We start from the raw sequence: 17,746 nt of genomic DNA, 5'->3' as shown, positions 1-17,746 counted from the left end.
GATATATATTTTTTACATTGTTTGCAAACTGAGATGGGACACATATTAATGCCAAAATAACATGCAAAACAGGCAAAATGTTTGTTGTGCCTTCCTCACAACTGTCTTGGTGTGTTTGGACCATGATAGTTGAAACTTTCGACCCATACCTACATGTTCAAATTACCTCGACTAACCTGTACCCCTCGCATTTCAGCCCTGCCACAAAAGGACCAGCTGACATCATGTCAGTGATTCTCTCATTAACACAGGTGTGAGTGTTGACGAGGACAAGGCTGGAGATCACTCTGTCATGCTGATTGAGTTCGAATAACAGACTGGAAACTTCAAAAGGAGGGTGGTGCTTGGAATCATTGTTCTTCCTCTGTCAACCATGGTTACCTGCAAGGAAACACGTGCAGTCATCATTGCTTTGCACAAAAAGGGCTTCACAGGCAAGGATATTGCTGCCAGTAAGATTGCGCCTAAATCAACCATTTATCAGATCATCAACAACTTCAAGGAGAGCGGTTCAATTGTTGAAGGCTTCAGGGCGCCCAAGAAAGTCCAGCAAGCGCCAGGACTGTCTCCTAAAGTTGATTCAGCTGTGGGATCGTGGCACCACCAATACAGAGCTTGCTCAGAAATGGCAGCAGGCAGGTGTGAGTGCATCTGCATGCACAGTGAGGCGAAGACTTTTGGAGGATGGCCTGGTGTCAATGTAACAGTACAACTTTACGTCCGTCCCCTCGCCCATACCCGGGCGCGAACCAGGGACCTTCTGCACACAACGACAACAGTCACCCTCGAAGCATCGTTACCCATCGCTCCACAAAAGCCGTGGCCCTTGCAGAGCAAGGGGAACTACTACTTCAAGGTCTCAGAGCAAGTGACGTAACCGATTGAAACGCTATTTAGCGCACACCGCTAACTAAGCTAGCCGTTTCACATCCGTTACATCAAGAAGGGCAGCAAAGAAGCCACTTCTCTCCAGGAAAAACATCAGGGACAGATTGATATTCTGCAAAAGGTACAGGGATTGGACTGCTGAGGACTGAGGTAAAGTCATTTTCTCTGATGAATCCCCTTTCTTTTTGTTTGGGGCATCCGGAAAAAAGCTTGTCCGGAGAAGACAAGGTGAGTGCTTACCATCAGTCCTGTGTCATGCCAACAGTAAAGCATCCTGAGACCATTCATGCGTGGGGTTGCTTCTCAGCCAAGGGAGTGGGCTCACTCACAATTTTGCCTAAGAACACAGCCATGAATAAAGAATGGCACCAACACATCCTTTTCGGTCCATGGCAGGAAACTCCCCAGACCTTAATCCCATTGAGAACTTGTGGTCAATCCTCAAGAGACGGGTGGACAAACAAACACTCACAAATTCTGACAAACTCCAAGCTTTGATTATGCAAGAATGGGCTTCCATCAGTCAGGATGTAGCCCAGAAGTTAATTGACAGCATGCCAGGGCAGATTGCAGAGGTCTTGAAAAAGAAGGTTCAACACTGCAAATATTGACTCTTTGCATCAACTTCATGTAATTGTCAATAAAAGCCTTTGACACTTATGAAATGCTTGTAATTATACTTCAGTATTTCATAGTAACATCTGACAAAAATATCTAAAGACACTGAAACAGCACACTTTGAAAATGTATATTTGTCATTCTCAAAACTTTTGGCCACGACTGTATATGGCCTCATTATCTTACATATCCCGTCTTCCAGGGTCTCCACAGGGTCGATCAGTTTGTGTCTCTTTAGGGCTGGGGCTATCTGATGCGGCTGCAGGTGAGTCTCACAGAAATAATTTAGACAATCCAGACAGGACTTCAGGGCCTTGAGATTCGTCCTAGTGCGGACATCACAGAACACTTCTCCAGGCACAGTAGGGTGATGGTCTGAGCAACTAATAGCTTTCACCTCAACTGACTTCCTGAACTTAATAGCTATCTCAGAAATGAAAGTATTGACAAACAGATCTGGTCTACTAGAAAATGTTTTCTAACATACTGGACACTGGTAGTATTCCAGTATCTGCTGATACAGACCTTGCAGAAGTTGTCCACATAGAAGAGAGACAGGCTCAGTGAACACATGAACTGGACAACTACAAATACCTAGGTGCTGGTTAGACTGTAAATTCTCCTTCCAGACTCACATTATTAAGCAACTCCAATCCAAAATTACATCTAGAATCGGCTTCCTATTTTGCAACAAAGCCCCTTCACTCATGCTGCCAAACATCCCCTCATAAAATTGACTATCATACCGATCCTCGACTTTGGCGATGTCATTTACAAAATAGCACCCAACACTATACTCAACAAATTGGATGTAGTCTATCACAGTGCCATCCATTTTGTCACCAAAGCCCCATATACTACCCATCACTGCGACAAGTATGCTCTCGTTGGCTGGTCCTTGCTACATATTTGTCGCCAAACCCACTGGCTTCAGGTCATCTATAAGTCTTTGCTAGGTAAAGCTCCGCCTTATCTCAGCTCACTGGTCACCATAGCAACACCCACTCGTTCCACGCACTCCAGCAGGTATATTTCACTGGTCATCCCCAAAGCCAACACCTGCTTTGGCCACCTTTCCTCTGCTGCCAATGACTAGAATGTATTGCAAAAATCACTTAAGTTGGAGACTCATATCTCCCTCACAAACTTTAAGCTTCAGCTGTCAGAGCAGTTTACCAATCGCTGCAGCTGTACACAGCCCATCTGTAAATAGCCCATCCAACCAACTACCTACCTCATCCCAATATTTGTTTTTCTACTCTTTTGCACACCAGTATTTCTACTTGCACATCCTCATCTGCACATATATTACTCCAGTGTAAATAGCTAAATTGTAATTCCTTCACCACTATTGGCCTATTTATTGCCTTACCTCCTTACTTCATTTGCACACATATACAGATTTTTCTATTGTGTTATTGACTATGTTTGTTTATCCCATGTGTAACTCTGTTGTTTGTGTCGCAGTAGTAAGTGAGAACTTGTTCTCAACTGGCCTACCTGGTTAAATAAAGGTGAAATAAAAAGATTGTTGTAATATGCGCAGGTGGCATAGCCATTTATAAATCAAATCAAACTTTGTCACATGAGCAGAATACAAGTATAGACCATTCTGTAAAATGTTTACTTACAAGCCCTTAACCAACAGTGCAGTTCAAGTTAAGAAAACATTTACCAAATAAACTAAACAGTCAAAAAATATATATAAAAAAATAATTAAATAACAATAACGAGGCTATACACAGGGGGTACCGGTACCGAGTCAGTGTGCGGGGGTACAGGTTAGTTGAGGTCATTTGTACATGTAGGTAGGGGTGAAGTGACTATGTATAGATAATAAACAGCGAGTAGCAGCAGTGTACAAAACACATGTTTATTTAACTGGGCAAGTCAGTTAAGAACAAATTCTTATTTACAATGACGGCCTACCAAAATACAAAAAGGGACGGGGGCCTGGGATATATATATTAAAAAAATATATAAATATAGGACACATCACAACAAGAGAGACAACACTACATAAAGAGAGACCTAAGACAACATTGCAAGGCAGCAACACATGGTAGTATTCCAGTATCTGCTGATACAGACCTTGCAAAAATGGTAGCAACCAATTTGTAAGTCGCTCTGGATAAGAGCGTCTGCTAAATGACTTAAATGTAAATGTAAACATAACAACATGGTAGCAGCACAAAACATAATGCAAACATTATTGGGCACAAACAACAGCACAAAAGGCAAGAAGGTAGAAACAACAATACATCACACAATGCAGCCACAACTGGCAGTGAGTGTCCATAATTGAGTCTTTGAATGAAGAGATTGAGATAAAACTGTCCAGTTTGAGTGTTTGTTGCAACCTTTTCCTGTTGCTAGCTGCAGCGAACTGAAAAGAGAGGATGTTTGTGGTTTGGGGACTTTTAACAGAATGTGACTGGCAGAACGGGTGTTGTATGTGGAGGATGAGGGCTGCAGTATATATCTCAGATAGGGGGAGTGAGGTCTAAGAGGGTTTTATACATAAGCATCAACCAGTGGGTCTTGCGACAGGTATACAGAGATGACCAGTTTACAGAGGAGTTGAGGCCACTAGGCTACCCTGCCGTTATACAGTCCTTTATTATCATTGTGCTTTGGAATATACAGTGTATTCATTACCACTGTTTTCTGTCCATTACATAGCCACTACCATTCCACTACCTTTTCATTCATGTGTGTCAAAGTATCCTTGTGTGTAACTCTTACCATGTTTTGTGCTGCTGCCATGTTGTTGTCATCTGGTGTTGCTACCATGCTATGATGTTGTCTTGGGTCTCCCTTTATGTAGTGTTGTGATATCTCTTGTCGTGATGGGTCCTATATTCCTTATTTTGAATCAAATCCAAAAATGTTTAACACCATTTGAATATAATAATGATCAATTGTAAACAAAAGCAGCAGTTAGGACAGCTCAAACAGACAGGAAAAATAATGCATTACACTAATGACATATTCAATCTAATTTATTTCAACTCATTTTACATGGATAGAAAACATAGAATTTCCATGTTTATGATTTCACTTTAGTGGCTTTCTTAGCCTTCTTGGGCTTTCCCTTCTCTGCATTTGGCCTCTCCAGACGATTAAACAGGACTCCAGTGTCAGGACCCAGTGCTCTGCCCTCAAAGGGGCAGTCCTTTCCCTGATATTTAACCAGGAAGTCCAGAGCAGCCCAGCTCTTCTCCTCTGGCTTTACCCCCAGCCTGGACAGAAGTTTGTCTGCTATCTCTGGCACTATGGGCTGTAGGAGTGTCCCATACATCCTCAGACACTCTAGGGACACGTGGAGGATGGTGTCCAGCCACAGCTGGTCCATCCCATCCCCACTGCCCAACTTCCATGGTGTGTGCCGCTGGACAAAGCCGTTGGTCTGCCTCACGCACCGGTTAATGGCCTCCAGAGCTTTGTACACCTGCACACTATTGTAGTGCTGCTCCACCACAGCTGGTAGTGCACGTACAGCATCCAGCATGTGATAATCTTCATCCACAGCCCTCCCCTTATGTGCTACAGTCCCTTGACTGGGGAAGGAGTCAGAGCAGAAGTGGGGGTAGACCTGAGCTGGGTTGAGAGAGGGAGCAGTGCAGCGGTTTAGAAGGCCACCCAGCGAGTCTGTCAGCTCGGCATTGAGCAGTTTGACCACTTTATCATCGTCATAGTCGCAGTCTGTGTCTGGGACCCCCTGGCGCAGGAGGAAGTACCTCATACCGTCTATGGTGAACCTTTGAGACCTCTCCAGGGGGTCCACCACATTCCCCAAGCTTTTAGACATTTTCTTCCCTCCCACTGTCCAATGAGAGTGCACATGTATGGTCTGTGGGAGGGGCAAGTCAGCAGCCAGTAGGAATGCCGGCCAATAGATGGCATGGAATTTGAGAATGTCCTTTCCCACGACATGATGGGCAGCCCTCCACCATTTAGAGTGTGAGTCCGGGTAACCAGCCACTGTGAGGTAGTTGACCAGGGCGTCTAACCACACGTAGATTGTCTGGTCGAGGTCACCAGGAACTGGAATGCCCCACTGGAGGCGGCTTCTCTGGCGGGAGACAGAGAGGTCTGGGAGGTCCTCCTGGAGCCACTGGAGAACGGCGCGGTGGAACCGTTCTGGCTGCACTGCTCTGGGGTTCCCCTCCAGCCACTCCTGCAGCCGGGACCGGAACTCAGACAGACGGAACATGTAGTTGTCCTCCTTCATCCACTCCACCTGCAAAAGACAAACCAGATTTTATTTGATGAGAAAAACAATGTATAAAAGAGCACTAGAGTAGTAAATAAAGTTTTTTTTTAATAATTCAAACCTGCTTGAGTCACTGGACCTGAATTTATCTGACACGATGGATATGATTTTTCCTGTTCTCTTTCAGATTGTGTAGGTGTTACTTCAGAAACATCACGTTTTGAATACAGACACCTTCTACATTTTATCTCACCTTCCTAATCGTTATTACATTTCTTATGCTAGAAAGAGAAGCGTTGCATGGCCATACCAAGGAACAACACTCAGTAAATGACATGAATCAATGAGATGTAGTAGTAAACCTTGTTATGATGCGAGCAACAACTATTTATGAAGTCATCCTTTAGCCTACCTTGTGGCCGCTCTCCAGAGAGATCTTGATCTCCTTCCCTGATGAATCCTTGGCATCTCCCACCTGCGATGGCATGAGGAAGCTCTCGTCCTGCGTGGAGTACCAGCCTTCATAATTACCCTTATAGATGAAGCCTTTACTCTGAAGCACGGTCCAGAAGTGCTCCACTGCACAGCGGTGTCTCTCCTCAGTGGTACGGATGTAGTCAGTGTATGAGATGTGACAGCTCTTGAAGAGGTATTTGAATCGCTCAGATACTTTAGTGCAGAAACTTAGAGGATCCTGTCCGGCAGCATTGGCAGCCTGTTGGATTTTGAGTCCGTGCTCATCTGTACCTGAAATGCAAAGATGTTATTTAGATATTATGAATGAAGGGGGTGAGTCTCGAAACTCGGGTCGCCTGTCCCCAAGGTAAATCAAATGACAGTTTAGCAGATGTTATAGCCGTTACAGCGAAATGCGTGTGTTACTAGCTCCTAACAGTGAGGCAAAATGTCAAACAAGTACACAATCAAAAACGAGACAATAAATCATGAATGTCCGAACGAATACAGTTAACAACCCAAATAACATTACAATTGGATTACTGAAACAATCTATGCGTATATACACCAACAAGACATATGTACAGCAGTAGATATTAGTGAGCTATGTTGAGAATCATGTGTATAACAATAACTAATAGCAATGTACAGTAGTAGATATCAGAATGAGGTAAGTGAAGAATACAGTATAAAAGAAACAGTCCCGTGTTCAATGTCTCTATATACGTGGGACTGCAGCATTGGCTGTGTGTCTGTGCATTTGTAATGCGCAGGTGGGTTTTGGGTCATGAAATATTATGTGGATGAAGGGCGAGTGGGTTGCAGTCAGATTGAAAAAAAAAATATATATATATATATATATGTGTAATTTCTATAGGTTACATTGAGGTTTTTACTTCATTATTTTGGCATAAGTGAGTAAGCATGCTTCAGTAACAGAGCTCAGCTAGCCGAATGAGTGCTCACATACTCTTAAAAGACCTTCGGCTTGAAAAACAAGAATAAAAAGCAACAATAGTACTGTGTTGGTCAATTTTGAGACACTGTAGGCTGAATTAGTCTAGGATAACTCAAGAAATGTCATGAATTTATGTTTTTGCATCTGACTTGGATGTTTGGTGCAGTATTTTCAAGTGAAAATATGTACACGAGAACAACTCATCTCTCGTTGAAAAACAACAGGCACTTCATTGAAGAATCCCTACTGTTAACCAATCACCGACGAGTGGGCGGAGACTTCGGCTTGCCTCAAGAAAATGTTTTGTGTGCCCTAACAGAGAATTTCTGTGTAGGTAGTTGTGGAAAAATGTAGGGACGTGACAAATAGACAATTTTGTCAATGTTTAAACTGCCATTTTTTAAAATCAGCTTTCCATAAAAAATGATAAGACCTTTTTATAAAATTCCAGGTGAAATCCTATTGCGTGATATGACCACGAGGAGACATTTCCTTTTGCCGTCTTCACTGGAGTCTCGCCCCACTACTGAACTGACAAGTGTTGTTTGTAACACAAGATGGAGGAGAGCCTGTCTCCTGTCAGAGATTGCAGTCATTTTGGGAGATTGCAAAATGACTTTTTCATTCAAAACAGGATAAATATATAGTTTCAGGTGATAATAAAACATGTTTTCTTTAGTTACTTCTACCTCAACTTGTTTCTTTAACTTTATTGTCCATTGAAATGCATGTGATCCGCCGCAACGTAACAGAGTGCTTATGGGTAATGTGAATGAGGTTTATGCGTTCATCTGGATGTGTGTAACACAAGTTCAACATTCACCTTTTGCTACTATTTCTGTCAAGCCGTCTACAGACAGTTTGACGCATACACAATAAATCCAATGAATGCACCGCATAGAACGCGCTGCAAGGCAAAGACATCGTTCCATCGGAAATGAATGCACAGTGCATTCGGAAAGTTCTCAGACCCCTTGACTCTTTTCACATTTTGTTACGTTACAGCCTTATTCTAAAACAGGTTAAATTGTTTTCCCCCCCCAACAACCTACACACACAATACCCAAATATGACAAGGCAAAAATAGTTTTTTTAGATGACATCACATATTCAGACCCTTTACTCAGCACTTTTGGCAGCGATTCCAGCTTCAAGTCTTCTTGGGTAAAATGCAAAATGCAAGGTGTTACCAAAGTGTTAAGGTTTGGGCCTAACTTTATGCACGGCAAATATCTTACATGCCAATCGCTTTTTGGGAATGGGCAGAGTCAACCTTGATCCACTGTCTCAAAAAGGATAATGTCTGAGTTTAGGGTTAAATGGACACTGAAATCTGGACACTGACTATGTCTATAACCTCTTTCAGTCTTAATATTAACTCCTGCAGGATTAAAAACATTTATTGCTGTAAAATTATACACCAAATGTACATTTTGACTAGGGAACAGGAGTGAAGAAATATGATTTCTTCCAGCATTTTGAGAGAACGCAAATGCACAGTCTGTAGAGGTTCCATTTTTATCAGCATCATAAAAGTGGACGGTATTTCACCGTAAAACATAAAATATGCATTCGAACTGAAATGTTAACAGAAACATGTTGGGTCATTTTCACAGCTTTCTATTTCCTTACAAATCGGTTAAACTGATGTCATTTAGAAATTTTGCACAAAAAAAAAATCTGATGGCTGTTCAACAGTCTGATAGAGACCTGGGGATCGAAAGAAGCTGTTTTTCAGTCTGTCCCGGCTTTGATGCACCTGTACTGTCTCAGTCTGCTAGATGGTAGTAGAGTGAACAGACCGTGACTCAGGTGGCTGAGATCCTTGATGATTTCTTGGCCTTCCTGTGTGTAACCGATGTGAAATGGCTAGCTAGTTAGTAAGTGGGGTGCTCTCTAATACCGTTTCAATCAGTGACGTCACTCGCTCTGAGATCTCGAAGTAGTTGTTCCCTGTGCTCTGCAAGGGCTGCAGCTTTTGTGGAGCGATGGGTAACGATGCTTCGTGGGAGGCAGTTGTTGATGTGTGCAGAGGGTCCCTGGTTCGAACCCAGGTAGGGACGGGGAGAGGGACGGAATCTATACTGTTACATGTGACACAGTGCTGTAAAGCTTTTGACTCCCATGCGGATGAGGGCATGCTCCCGCTCTGTCTCCTGTAGACCACAATCAGCTCCTTTGTTTTTTTTACATTAAGGAAGAGGTTATTTTTCTGGCATGACTCCGCCAGAGCTCTAACCTCCTCCCTGTAGGCTCGTCATTGTTGATAATCAGGCCTACCACTGTCATGTCATCAGTAAACTTGATGATTGAGTTGGAGTCGTGTGTAGCCACACAGTCATAGGTAAACAGGGAGTACAGGAGGGGGCTGGGGACAAACCCATGGCGTGCCCTGTGTTGAGGATCAGTGTAGCGGAGGTGTTGTTGCATACTCTCACCACCCTGGGTCTGCCCTTCAAGGATGGGCTAGGTAAGCGTGTTAACCAATGCTTCAATAGGGATATTTCACTTCACGCTTATAAACAAGGGCAACTACAATATTACCACAATAGTGTAACGACCCTGGGTTTAGAGCGTGGAAATCGACTCAATCAATCCACATTGATTTGCATGTGTTTTTCACTCACCTGTGACAAACCTGGAGTTGAACCCCTGTAGAAGCTTGTATCTGTGCAGGAAGTCAGCAGTAACAGCCGAGTACAAGTGTCCAATATGAGGGGCAGCGTTCACATAGAAGATAGGGGTGGTGATATAATAGTTCCGGTCTTCGGTCGGAATATCAGTGCACAGGCGTCTCACCATGAGCCTTTTGCAATTCCAGAATGATGGGGATGGAGAAAGTGCACATCTTGTAGCATGGCTGAATGACCATCTCTGTGCAACCTTACAGTTTCTGATAATGGAGAGGTACGTCTTCATCATGGGACAATAGGCAACTGTTGACAGCGTCCACAAATTATGACTGTGAGGTTATGACGGACCATATGACAAACGTTACCAACTCAGCGTTGATATTGCGGTCCATTGTAAATGGCAACAGTGATATCCTCGCCCGGTGTTAATTCATTTCTAAAAAGCCTATGAGTCGTAGAGAAAAGTAACGACACCAGAAATGTCAAAACAGTTTAGTATTTTGAGTAATCCTGGTATTTGTTTGTTTTTATATAAATATAATTCCGTAAAGGACTCCACTTTACATATCTTTATGAAACCCACGTGTTTCCCTGCCAAGGTTAGATCTTCTTCCGTTTGCTACAACGTAATTTCGGATTAATCCAATCACAGTGCACAACAAATTTATACCACCCCTTTCTACAGGGAACAACCAATCCGATCAGCAGGAAGACGCACAATTCGTTTTACATGGCCCGGTGCCCCGGTTTAACGTGGTTTTGCTTACTTTCAACTATTCCATGGTTTAAAAAAATATCCACTCACCCGAGGCACCTTGTACCTTGTAAAACGAGTGTTATGCGTTATCATTGGGACGAAACCACGGATGCGTAAATGTGAAGCATCCGGTTGGCGGTTGGCACTACCAAATATGGTGACGAGGAAGCCCAGTGGCCGGTAGTGGGAGAAGATGGCTCGAGATGGATTTTGGCCAACATTCTGATCATTTTCTCAACGATTAAACATTTGATCTCAATACAGTTTCCGGAACTGAGTTTTATTTATTTAACCATGTAAGCCAGTTGAGAACAAGTTCTCATTTACAACTGCGACCTAGCCAAGATAAAGCAAAGCAGTGCGACAAAAACTACAGTTACACATAAACAAACGTACAGTTCTGAACCGAGTGCACGAAGTTTTGTAGATTTCACACTTTTCACAGTTTTTTTTTTAAATCGCGTTGTTCAGGAGTGCAAGGGCGAATTGAGTTATTGCACATGCGCAACTTCACATTCCCGGACTGAACTATGCAAATACATGCTAGAACGCGCCAATGCTCGTGCTTGACTATGCCCACGATGATTCATTTGCTCCCATTGGAAATGACAGGCTGTATGTAGTCTTGGGTTAGTTCTTATCCTACAGACCCTGGTGCGACTCCAGGCTGTATCACAACCGGCCGTGATTGGGACAAAGTGTTGTGAGTCTCTTTAAACAAATCAGATGGATCAACACCCTCGCTATCTTTCTGTAGTCTCTCCAATACTTCTAGATCAACTACTGGAGGTCGGAGTAGCCATGGTGGATTTACAGGAATAGCTACCATTGGACTAAACTCCCTTCCATACAGTCCAATCTCTTTCACCTGGGTATTACCCACCCAAAGTTTGTGTTCTGTCTTCGGTCATGTTTCCAACATGCCTGTAAAATCCGTTTTGTAGGATGAGACACCCCATGTCCCTGTAGGTTAACCCAATAATGAATTGCCAACTGCTGTCTCCTAATCTACAAAAGCGACAATGTCACCCATTTCCACCTACAGTGCAGCCACTGGGGTGATTCAAATAATCAACTAATCATCACGCTTTGATCATTTGAATCAACTGTGTAGTGTTAAAGCAAAAACCAAAACGTGCACCCCTTGTGAAACCCTGTCCTAGCGCTTACTTTAACTATTTTAAATGTCAACTTCAATGGCGTAGGGATGTACCAAGGATCCCGAATAGAACAGACCCGTGTAAAACGAACTCGCCCATTTTTGTCTCTGATATGTCCCACATAAACTCCCATTTGCTTGTTAATTTGGGTTTTCATAAAGTCAGTTGATGTAAATTATAAATGATTGTGGCGAGTTCGTAAACGTTGGCCAGATATGGTATGAAACAAATATAGCTATAAAATTACATATTCGACACTGACACTGCACGAGGAAGTGCAGTATCCATTCTGGGCGGACTCCAGCAGTCAGCTGCTTCTTTTCAGATCGAATGGGTTGAAAGCAAAGGTGAGCTCAAAGTACATGTTAGGATGTGTACTATACTAGCCTTTCGTGTTCACGTGAATGTTGTGTGCAAACAAGAAAGTAGAATAGCAAGTCCGCTATACAGCCCAATATGTGATGTAGAAACCTTTCTCTTCTTCTGCCTGGCTTGCTTATTTCAAAAGTTAGCTGGCTAGCTAGGCTAATAGACCCGCTACATTGCTTTGCCAGTCAAGTTATTGTTACCAGCTACGTCTTATGACCTCTGTTCAGAATGAGTAATTACAGGTAAAAAAAACAACAAAAAAAACGTTATTCAGATTCAGGTAGGAGATATTGCTGCTAATACTACCTCACCGCATACATCTGATCAAATGTGTAACGTTAGTAGACATCGTCACGCGATTAGAAAGTTAGCTAGCTAGCTGGCAACAATAAGACTAGCAGTTGAAGGAAATATTCAGGCTGAATTGAACTGTAAAAGCTAAGTATGTGGTCGTTACTGTAATTTCACCTTGACTCATTTATAGCTCCTCGTGAGCATATTACTGTTTATCATAACTCAATGTTTGTTTAAATTCAGACAGTTTCTAAAAAGTAACGTTTTTGTTAACAAACCCAGACACTATATAGCTTCTAAATATGCCTATGATCTAATCCATAGTTGCATCTACAAATTTGAGAATGGTTGCGTTTCTCCAGCCCGTTCCTCAGCTGTATTTGCAAACCCGTTGTGTCAAGGCTGCGGGATTGAACAACAAATATATTGATTGTCTTTAGGGTTAGTTAGGTGTTTAGGTTAATAGACATTAACAGTAGTAGACATGGTTAGAGAACCGCCATCCAGAACCTTTCAAAACCTGGGATCTGTGTACTCTGCATTATTATCACATCTGGTGGTGAATTTCAGATGGATATCGGAACAAACCGCACTGACTTCTACATTGGCCTCTCTCTTGCCATGAGCTCGAGCATATTCATTGGAGGAAGCTTCATCCTTAAGAAGAAAGGTCTTTTGCGATTGTCCAGCAAAGGGTTTATGCGAGCAGGTATTACCACCATCATACATAACTTCATCTTAACTTTAGCTACGTTGGGCAATTGAAAGTATGCTTACTGAATAAAACTTTAAACACTTGTATTATTAGTATAGTAGGCCCTATCTGTATGATCATACATTATATTTGTATTTATTAGGTCAGGGGGGATATGCTTACCTCAAGGAATGGCTATGGTGGGCAGGACTAATATCAAGTAAGTGTAGAAAAATCTGTCACCTGATCACAATGGTTCTTTATTTTAGAATACCAATTTAGCATTACTGAACTTTAGCATGTGGTACAGTAGGGTAAACCTTGTAGTAACAGTCCTCATTGACCTTTCCCTGTTAACATTGTGGTCTTTGTTTTCAAAGAGAAAGGGAGGCTGTTGTGGGTTTGGTATTTTTGCTGGTAGTCTTTTGTGATGATGCAACGACCCACATTGTCGTATTGAAATCTTTGAAGTACACATTCCTCAGAAGATCACATTTGTACATGTAGGCTGAATGAGAGCATAGTTATCAAAACTCACCTCCGCTTACAATTACAGTACCATGTGCATCGTCCCATGTCATTGTTGCATATTAATGCTGGTTTCTGTGTTTCAGTGGGAGCTGGGGAAGCAGCTAACTTTGCCGCTTACGCTTTTGCCCCTGCCACATTGGTAACACCACTGGGAGCAATGAGCGTTCTTGTGAGGTAAATGGCTGATTACTGAACTTCAGCTTGTGCTTTGATCGGTACTGAGTTCCTCATCTCATGAACTGTTAAGATAAGCGTGAGGTGACATTCTGTTTCAAAATGTAATAATCCATTTGCAAAGAACTAGTTCTAGGATGTTTTCCTGACACGTATTTGGGCCTAAAGTCAGTCAGACCTTATTGCATGCCATTAAAATGAAGATCGCTACAGAAAAAAAAAATCTGTTCATTTTGACTAGACAAACTTATTTTGCCTGCAGTGCTGTGCTGTCCTCATACTTCCTGAATGAGCGGTTGAATGTTCACGGGAAGATGGGCTGCTTGCTGTGCATCCTGGGTTCCACTGTCATGGTCATCCACGCCCCTCAGGAGGAGGAGGTGGCCTCCCTTACTGCCATGGCTGAGAAGCTCCAAGACCCAGGTACTGTAACTGACATCATGGGTCCAGATATACACAAACACTTTTCTATAATATCATCTTGCATCCCAAATAACTACTCATTATGTGATTTTTTTTTTTTTAAGGTTAAAAAAATATGTGCATTGCCTTTAGGCCAATCCCCTTGCATGCGCTGATAATGTTTTTGACCATGTTGAGAAACGTATTACTTCAGTCATACCAATGTCTCACATGTTGACCTATGCTGAATCACTCAGCAGCTGTTCAGAGCCACTGATCCCAAAAAGCATTGGCTTGTTAATAAGTAAAAATGCAAGAATCTCAACTATTGTATCATGCTCTTACAATTTACTCATTCAAATGTTCCGACTTGATGTCTCCCAGGATTCATAGTGTTCGCCGTGTCTGTTGTGACGAGCAGCTTGATCCTCATCTTCCTTGTCGCCCCGCGTTACGGCCAGAAAAACGTGCTGGTTTACATCCTGATCTGCTCCGTGATTGGCTCCCTGTCGGTGTCCTGCGTCAAGGGCCTGGGCATCGGCATTAAGGAGCTGTTCGCTGGCACTGCTGTCCTAAAGGAACCCCTGTTCTGGTGTCTACTCATTTGCCTGGTGATCTGCGTCAGCATCCAGATCAGCTATCTCAATAAAGCCCTGGACATTTATAACACGTCCATCGTCACGCCCATCTATTACGTGTTCTTCACCACCTCTGTAATGGCATGTTCAGCTATCCTCTTCAAGGAGTGGCTGAGCATGAGCACGGACGGAGCTGTGGGGACAGTCAGTGGGTTTCTCACAATTATCTTGGGTATCTTCCTCCTTCATGCATTTAAAGATCTCACATTCAGTTGGGACTCGCTGCCACTGTACCTGAGGAAGGGACCTCATGGATCCCCTTGGGGCCAGCAGGCCTACGTGGCCCTGCCCAGCCAGGAGAGCCAGGCAGAGGGGCCAGGGGAGGGGAAGCTGGCCAGAGAGGGGAACTCAAAGGGCAGCTACTCGCCAGAGGGCTCAATGAGGAGGAACAATAGCTTTGTCACCACTTAGCACTTGGGATCAATTCAGTTTTTAATTCAGTATGATTGAAGCTCAATTCATGACTCTGAAAACAATAGGCAATTTTGAATTCCTTAATTGAATTTCAGCTAATTTCCTGAATCGAAAACTGAATTGACTCCAACCCTATTTAGCACGAAGGCCAAATGTTTAGAGATCAATTTCCCATTGCCAGTTTTACATTTCTGTTTATTTGATATTTAACCACCTGCGTAGACAAGTGGAAAATATGTTTACTAAATACAGTCTTACAATGCAATAGCCACTGGAAGGATTGTTTGCCTAATTATCATGCACTGCAATCCAGTGAGCACATTGCATTTCTATACCGACAAATGTACAGTATGTCTAGAGATTAGCAAAGTCCAACAGAATTTTATTTTACTTCATGGTACACCTAAACCATTCAACTGGTTGAAAGTATTAGTCCTACAGGTTTCCCCTTAATCCGAATGGTTTCTACTGTATAAAAAAAACTGGTGTACATACACTTAATATTTAATCATGGACAGTGATAATTGAATGTATTGATTTTAGTTCAGATCCACTAGTTTTGATATGAACCGACTAGTGCCTTCTGTTTTTTACTGACTGAACTGTAACTTATTGATAGGCCTGTCTTATTCCTTTGTTTTAATGTTCTTTTAAAAATGCGAGACCTGTGAGTCAAGGCAATGCAGCTTTTACCTTTTGTGTACTTGCTTCAATCATCTTTCAAAGTTAGTGATTGTTCAATATTTGCAATCTGAGTGTGAAGTTACTGTAATGTAATTACCTCAATTGAATTTATTGATCATGTATATGAACATCAGTATTAACTGAGGCACTTTCCTTGAAATAGCCTCTTTTGAAACACATTCCTACTACTGCACGTGCCAAACTTAATGTATTTCTTAATCATTGATTTATAACATACTGCTCATTCTTTTAGTATGTCAATAAACAATTACCTTTTTATACAACAAGACCCTAATACTTGGACCACACTGTATTCAAAATGCCAATGATGACAAAGCAGCCAATAAGATTTGTTTATTGCATATATACAATGGAACACTTGTTTCAGCCATAGATAGTGCTCTTTTCCCAACAAGACATTGTTCGCACTATGACTTGGTATTGAATGCAGTGAGTTTTTGTGGCTTTCCGACGCAATGTCAAATTGAATGTCCCAGATTTTTGGCTCTTTGTTTCTGCCCCAGGACAACCTCTACAGCTGGGTAAACTTGTTTTAAAAGCATACTAATGAAGTTCTCCCATCTCAGTTTATGATATGATTGACATGCAACAGGCTCATTCAATTTACTACACAGTTTCAGAATCACCAACAATATGAAGATATTAGCTAGCTACCAACCAGAATTGTTACCACTGCACTTAATCTCATGTCCCACTAGGTGTGAGAGAACTTGGCTAGGTGACATGATACAAGGTGCAAAAACGAGGCACTTATCAAAACGACTTGTTTCTTCCCCACCTGGTTATTGGACAGTGTTCTCATTGCACCATATAGAAAGCTGGCATTGCTGTAAAACAACTTGATTGGCTGTTCAGCACCTTGTCAGTCTATCCAGTGGAGGATGTTGCTAGACTATTCAGACATGGATTCTGAGAAGGAGCCCTTACTCCTCTGTGTTTGTTCGAGTCTGTTCAGGATGAATTGGCTTGTGTCAATGAAGCGCTCTACACAGTTCACAAAGCAGATCTCTGTCCGGGAGTCCAGCTTGGGCCCAGGTTTGTCCATGCATTTCTCCTGTAAGGAACCAGAGTAGACGGGTGCTCAATCATTGGCTGGATCACATGTCATTGCATGGAGTGGAAGAGATTGCATCGTGCATGAGTAATTTGTTCACATCTAAAACACTATTTTAGGCGAGTACCCTACAGGTGGTTGATTGTGTAGGAGCTTAATTCAGGAGCCTAGTTATTGTAGCCAGTTAGCTTAATGCAGCAAACGTTTGCATTGAGCCACAAATACTGGCATTACAAGTTAGATAGTACAATAAAGAAGCATACATGTCCAATGATTCACTGGCAAACTATGTACATTTTTATGCATTCATGTACTTGATCGCCAGATGTTCAAGTAGCTAGCTACAGTAGTTCACCGAGCTAGCAAGTTGTCATTGCAGAAGCGTTTCTTACCCAACACACTTCAGTCATCTGATGGACCAACTGCTGAAACCTTTGTTTTTGGGACTCGATTTCGATGAATTGCTGAAGCTGAGGGTCTGCTGTGGCTCCTTGGTTTTCCATGTTCATGTGCAAATCGCTTATAAATTAGACAGAAATGTACAATTATTTGATAATTGTAAACGATTGACTGCAGTTCCTGACCTTCACGTGTGTGAATCGGCTTGCGCATCACAGGAAACGGAAGAGTGCTGGACCAATCAGAAAGTGCGCCACTAAGAACAGTCAATTCCATTTGATGTGGGGACATGCTAGTCACCAAAACATTTTGTTATCAAGCTTTATCGACTTTATCCATATTGTCATTATATGCAATATGTTTCTCTTAAGATACTGAGGCTCAGA

At 42.4% G+C, this 17,746-nt stretch overlaps 3 protein-coding genes across 6 annotated transcripts; 1 reads left to right on the top strand and 2 right to left on the bottom strand.

Moving 5' to 3' along the window:
- Positions 1–3,358: 3,358 nt before the first annotated feature.
- Positions 3,359–10,518, bottom strand: mars2 (methionyl-tRNA synthetase 2, mitochondrial). 2 transcript variants are annotated; one of them, XR_008125372.1, is made up of 4 exons: positions 9,764–10,518; positions 6,135–6,469; positions 4,252–5,749; positions 3,359–3,892 (listed from the first exon to the last, which is right to left on the bottom strand). XR_008125372.1 is itself a non-coding variant. In XM_035767570.2 (3 exons), the coding sequence occupies exons 1-3, from the start codon at positions 10,056–10,058 to the stop codon at positions 4,556–4,558; spliced, it is 1,824 nt and encodes a 607-aa protein (XP_035623463.1). In that variant the 5' UTR covers positions 10,059–10,518; the 3' UTR covers positions 3,359–4,555. The 2 variants fall into 2 exon arrangements, 1 of the variants encoding a protein (XP_035623463.1); XM_035767570.2 differs by having other exon boundaries at positions 3,359–5,749.
- A 622-nt stretch (positions 10,519–11,140) lies between these two features.
- zgc:101583 (uncharacterized protein LOC494104 homolog) lies at positions 11,141–16,175 on the top strand. 3 transcript variants are annotated; one of them, XM_035767512.2, is made up of 6 exons: positions 11,141–12,033; positions 12,920–13,058; positions 13,207–13,263; positions 13,658–13,748; positions 14,011–14,171; positions 14,535–16,175. In XM_035767512.2, exons 2-6 carry the CDS (start codon positions 12,920–12,922, stop codon positions 15,197–15,199), a joined length of 1,113 nt encoding a protein of 370 aa, XP_035623405.1. In that variant the 5' UTR covers positions 11,141–12,033; the 3' UTR covers positions 15,200–16,175. The 3 variants fall into 3 exon arrangements, with proteins under 3 accessions (XP_035623405.1, XP_035623419.1, XP_035623414.1); XM_035767526.2 differs by lacking the exon at positions 11,141–12,033 and adding an exon at positions 12,059–12,297; XM_035767521.2 differs by lacking the exon at positions 11,141–12,033 and adding an exon at positions 12,059–12,335.
- Positions 16,176–16,225: 50 nt separating this feature from the next.
- On the bottom strand, positions 16,226–17,665 carry timm8a (translocase of inner mitochondrial membrane 8 homolog A (yeast)). The gene is made up of 2 exons (XM_035767555.2): positions 17,354–17,665; positions 16,226–16,961 (listed from the first exon to the last, which is right to left on the bottom strand). The coding sequence occupies exons 1-2, from the start codon at positions 17,468–17,470 to the stop codon at positions 16,800–16,802; spliced, it is 279 nt and encodes a 92-aa protein (XP_035623448.1). The 5' UTR covers positions 17,471–17,665; the 3' UTR covers positions 16,226–16,799.
- Between the last annotated feature and the right edge of the window lie 81 nt (positions 17,666–17,746).

The sequence above is a fragment of the Oncorhynchus keta genome, chromosome 4 (assembly GCF_023373465.1).
Source record: "Oncorhynchus keta strain PuntledgeMale-10-30-2019 chromosome 4, Oket_V2, whole genome shotgun sequence".
In the NCBI taxonomy this organism is placed as follows: Eukaryota; Metazoa; Chordata; class Actinopteri; order Salmoniformes; family Salmonidae; genus Oncorhynchus; species Oncorhynchus keta.
Note: the sequence above shows the minus strand (reverse complement) of the source record. Positions and strands in the feature narration are given on the sequence as shown.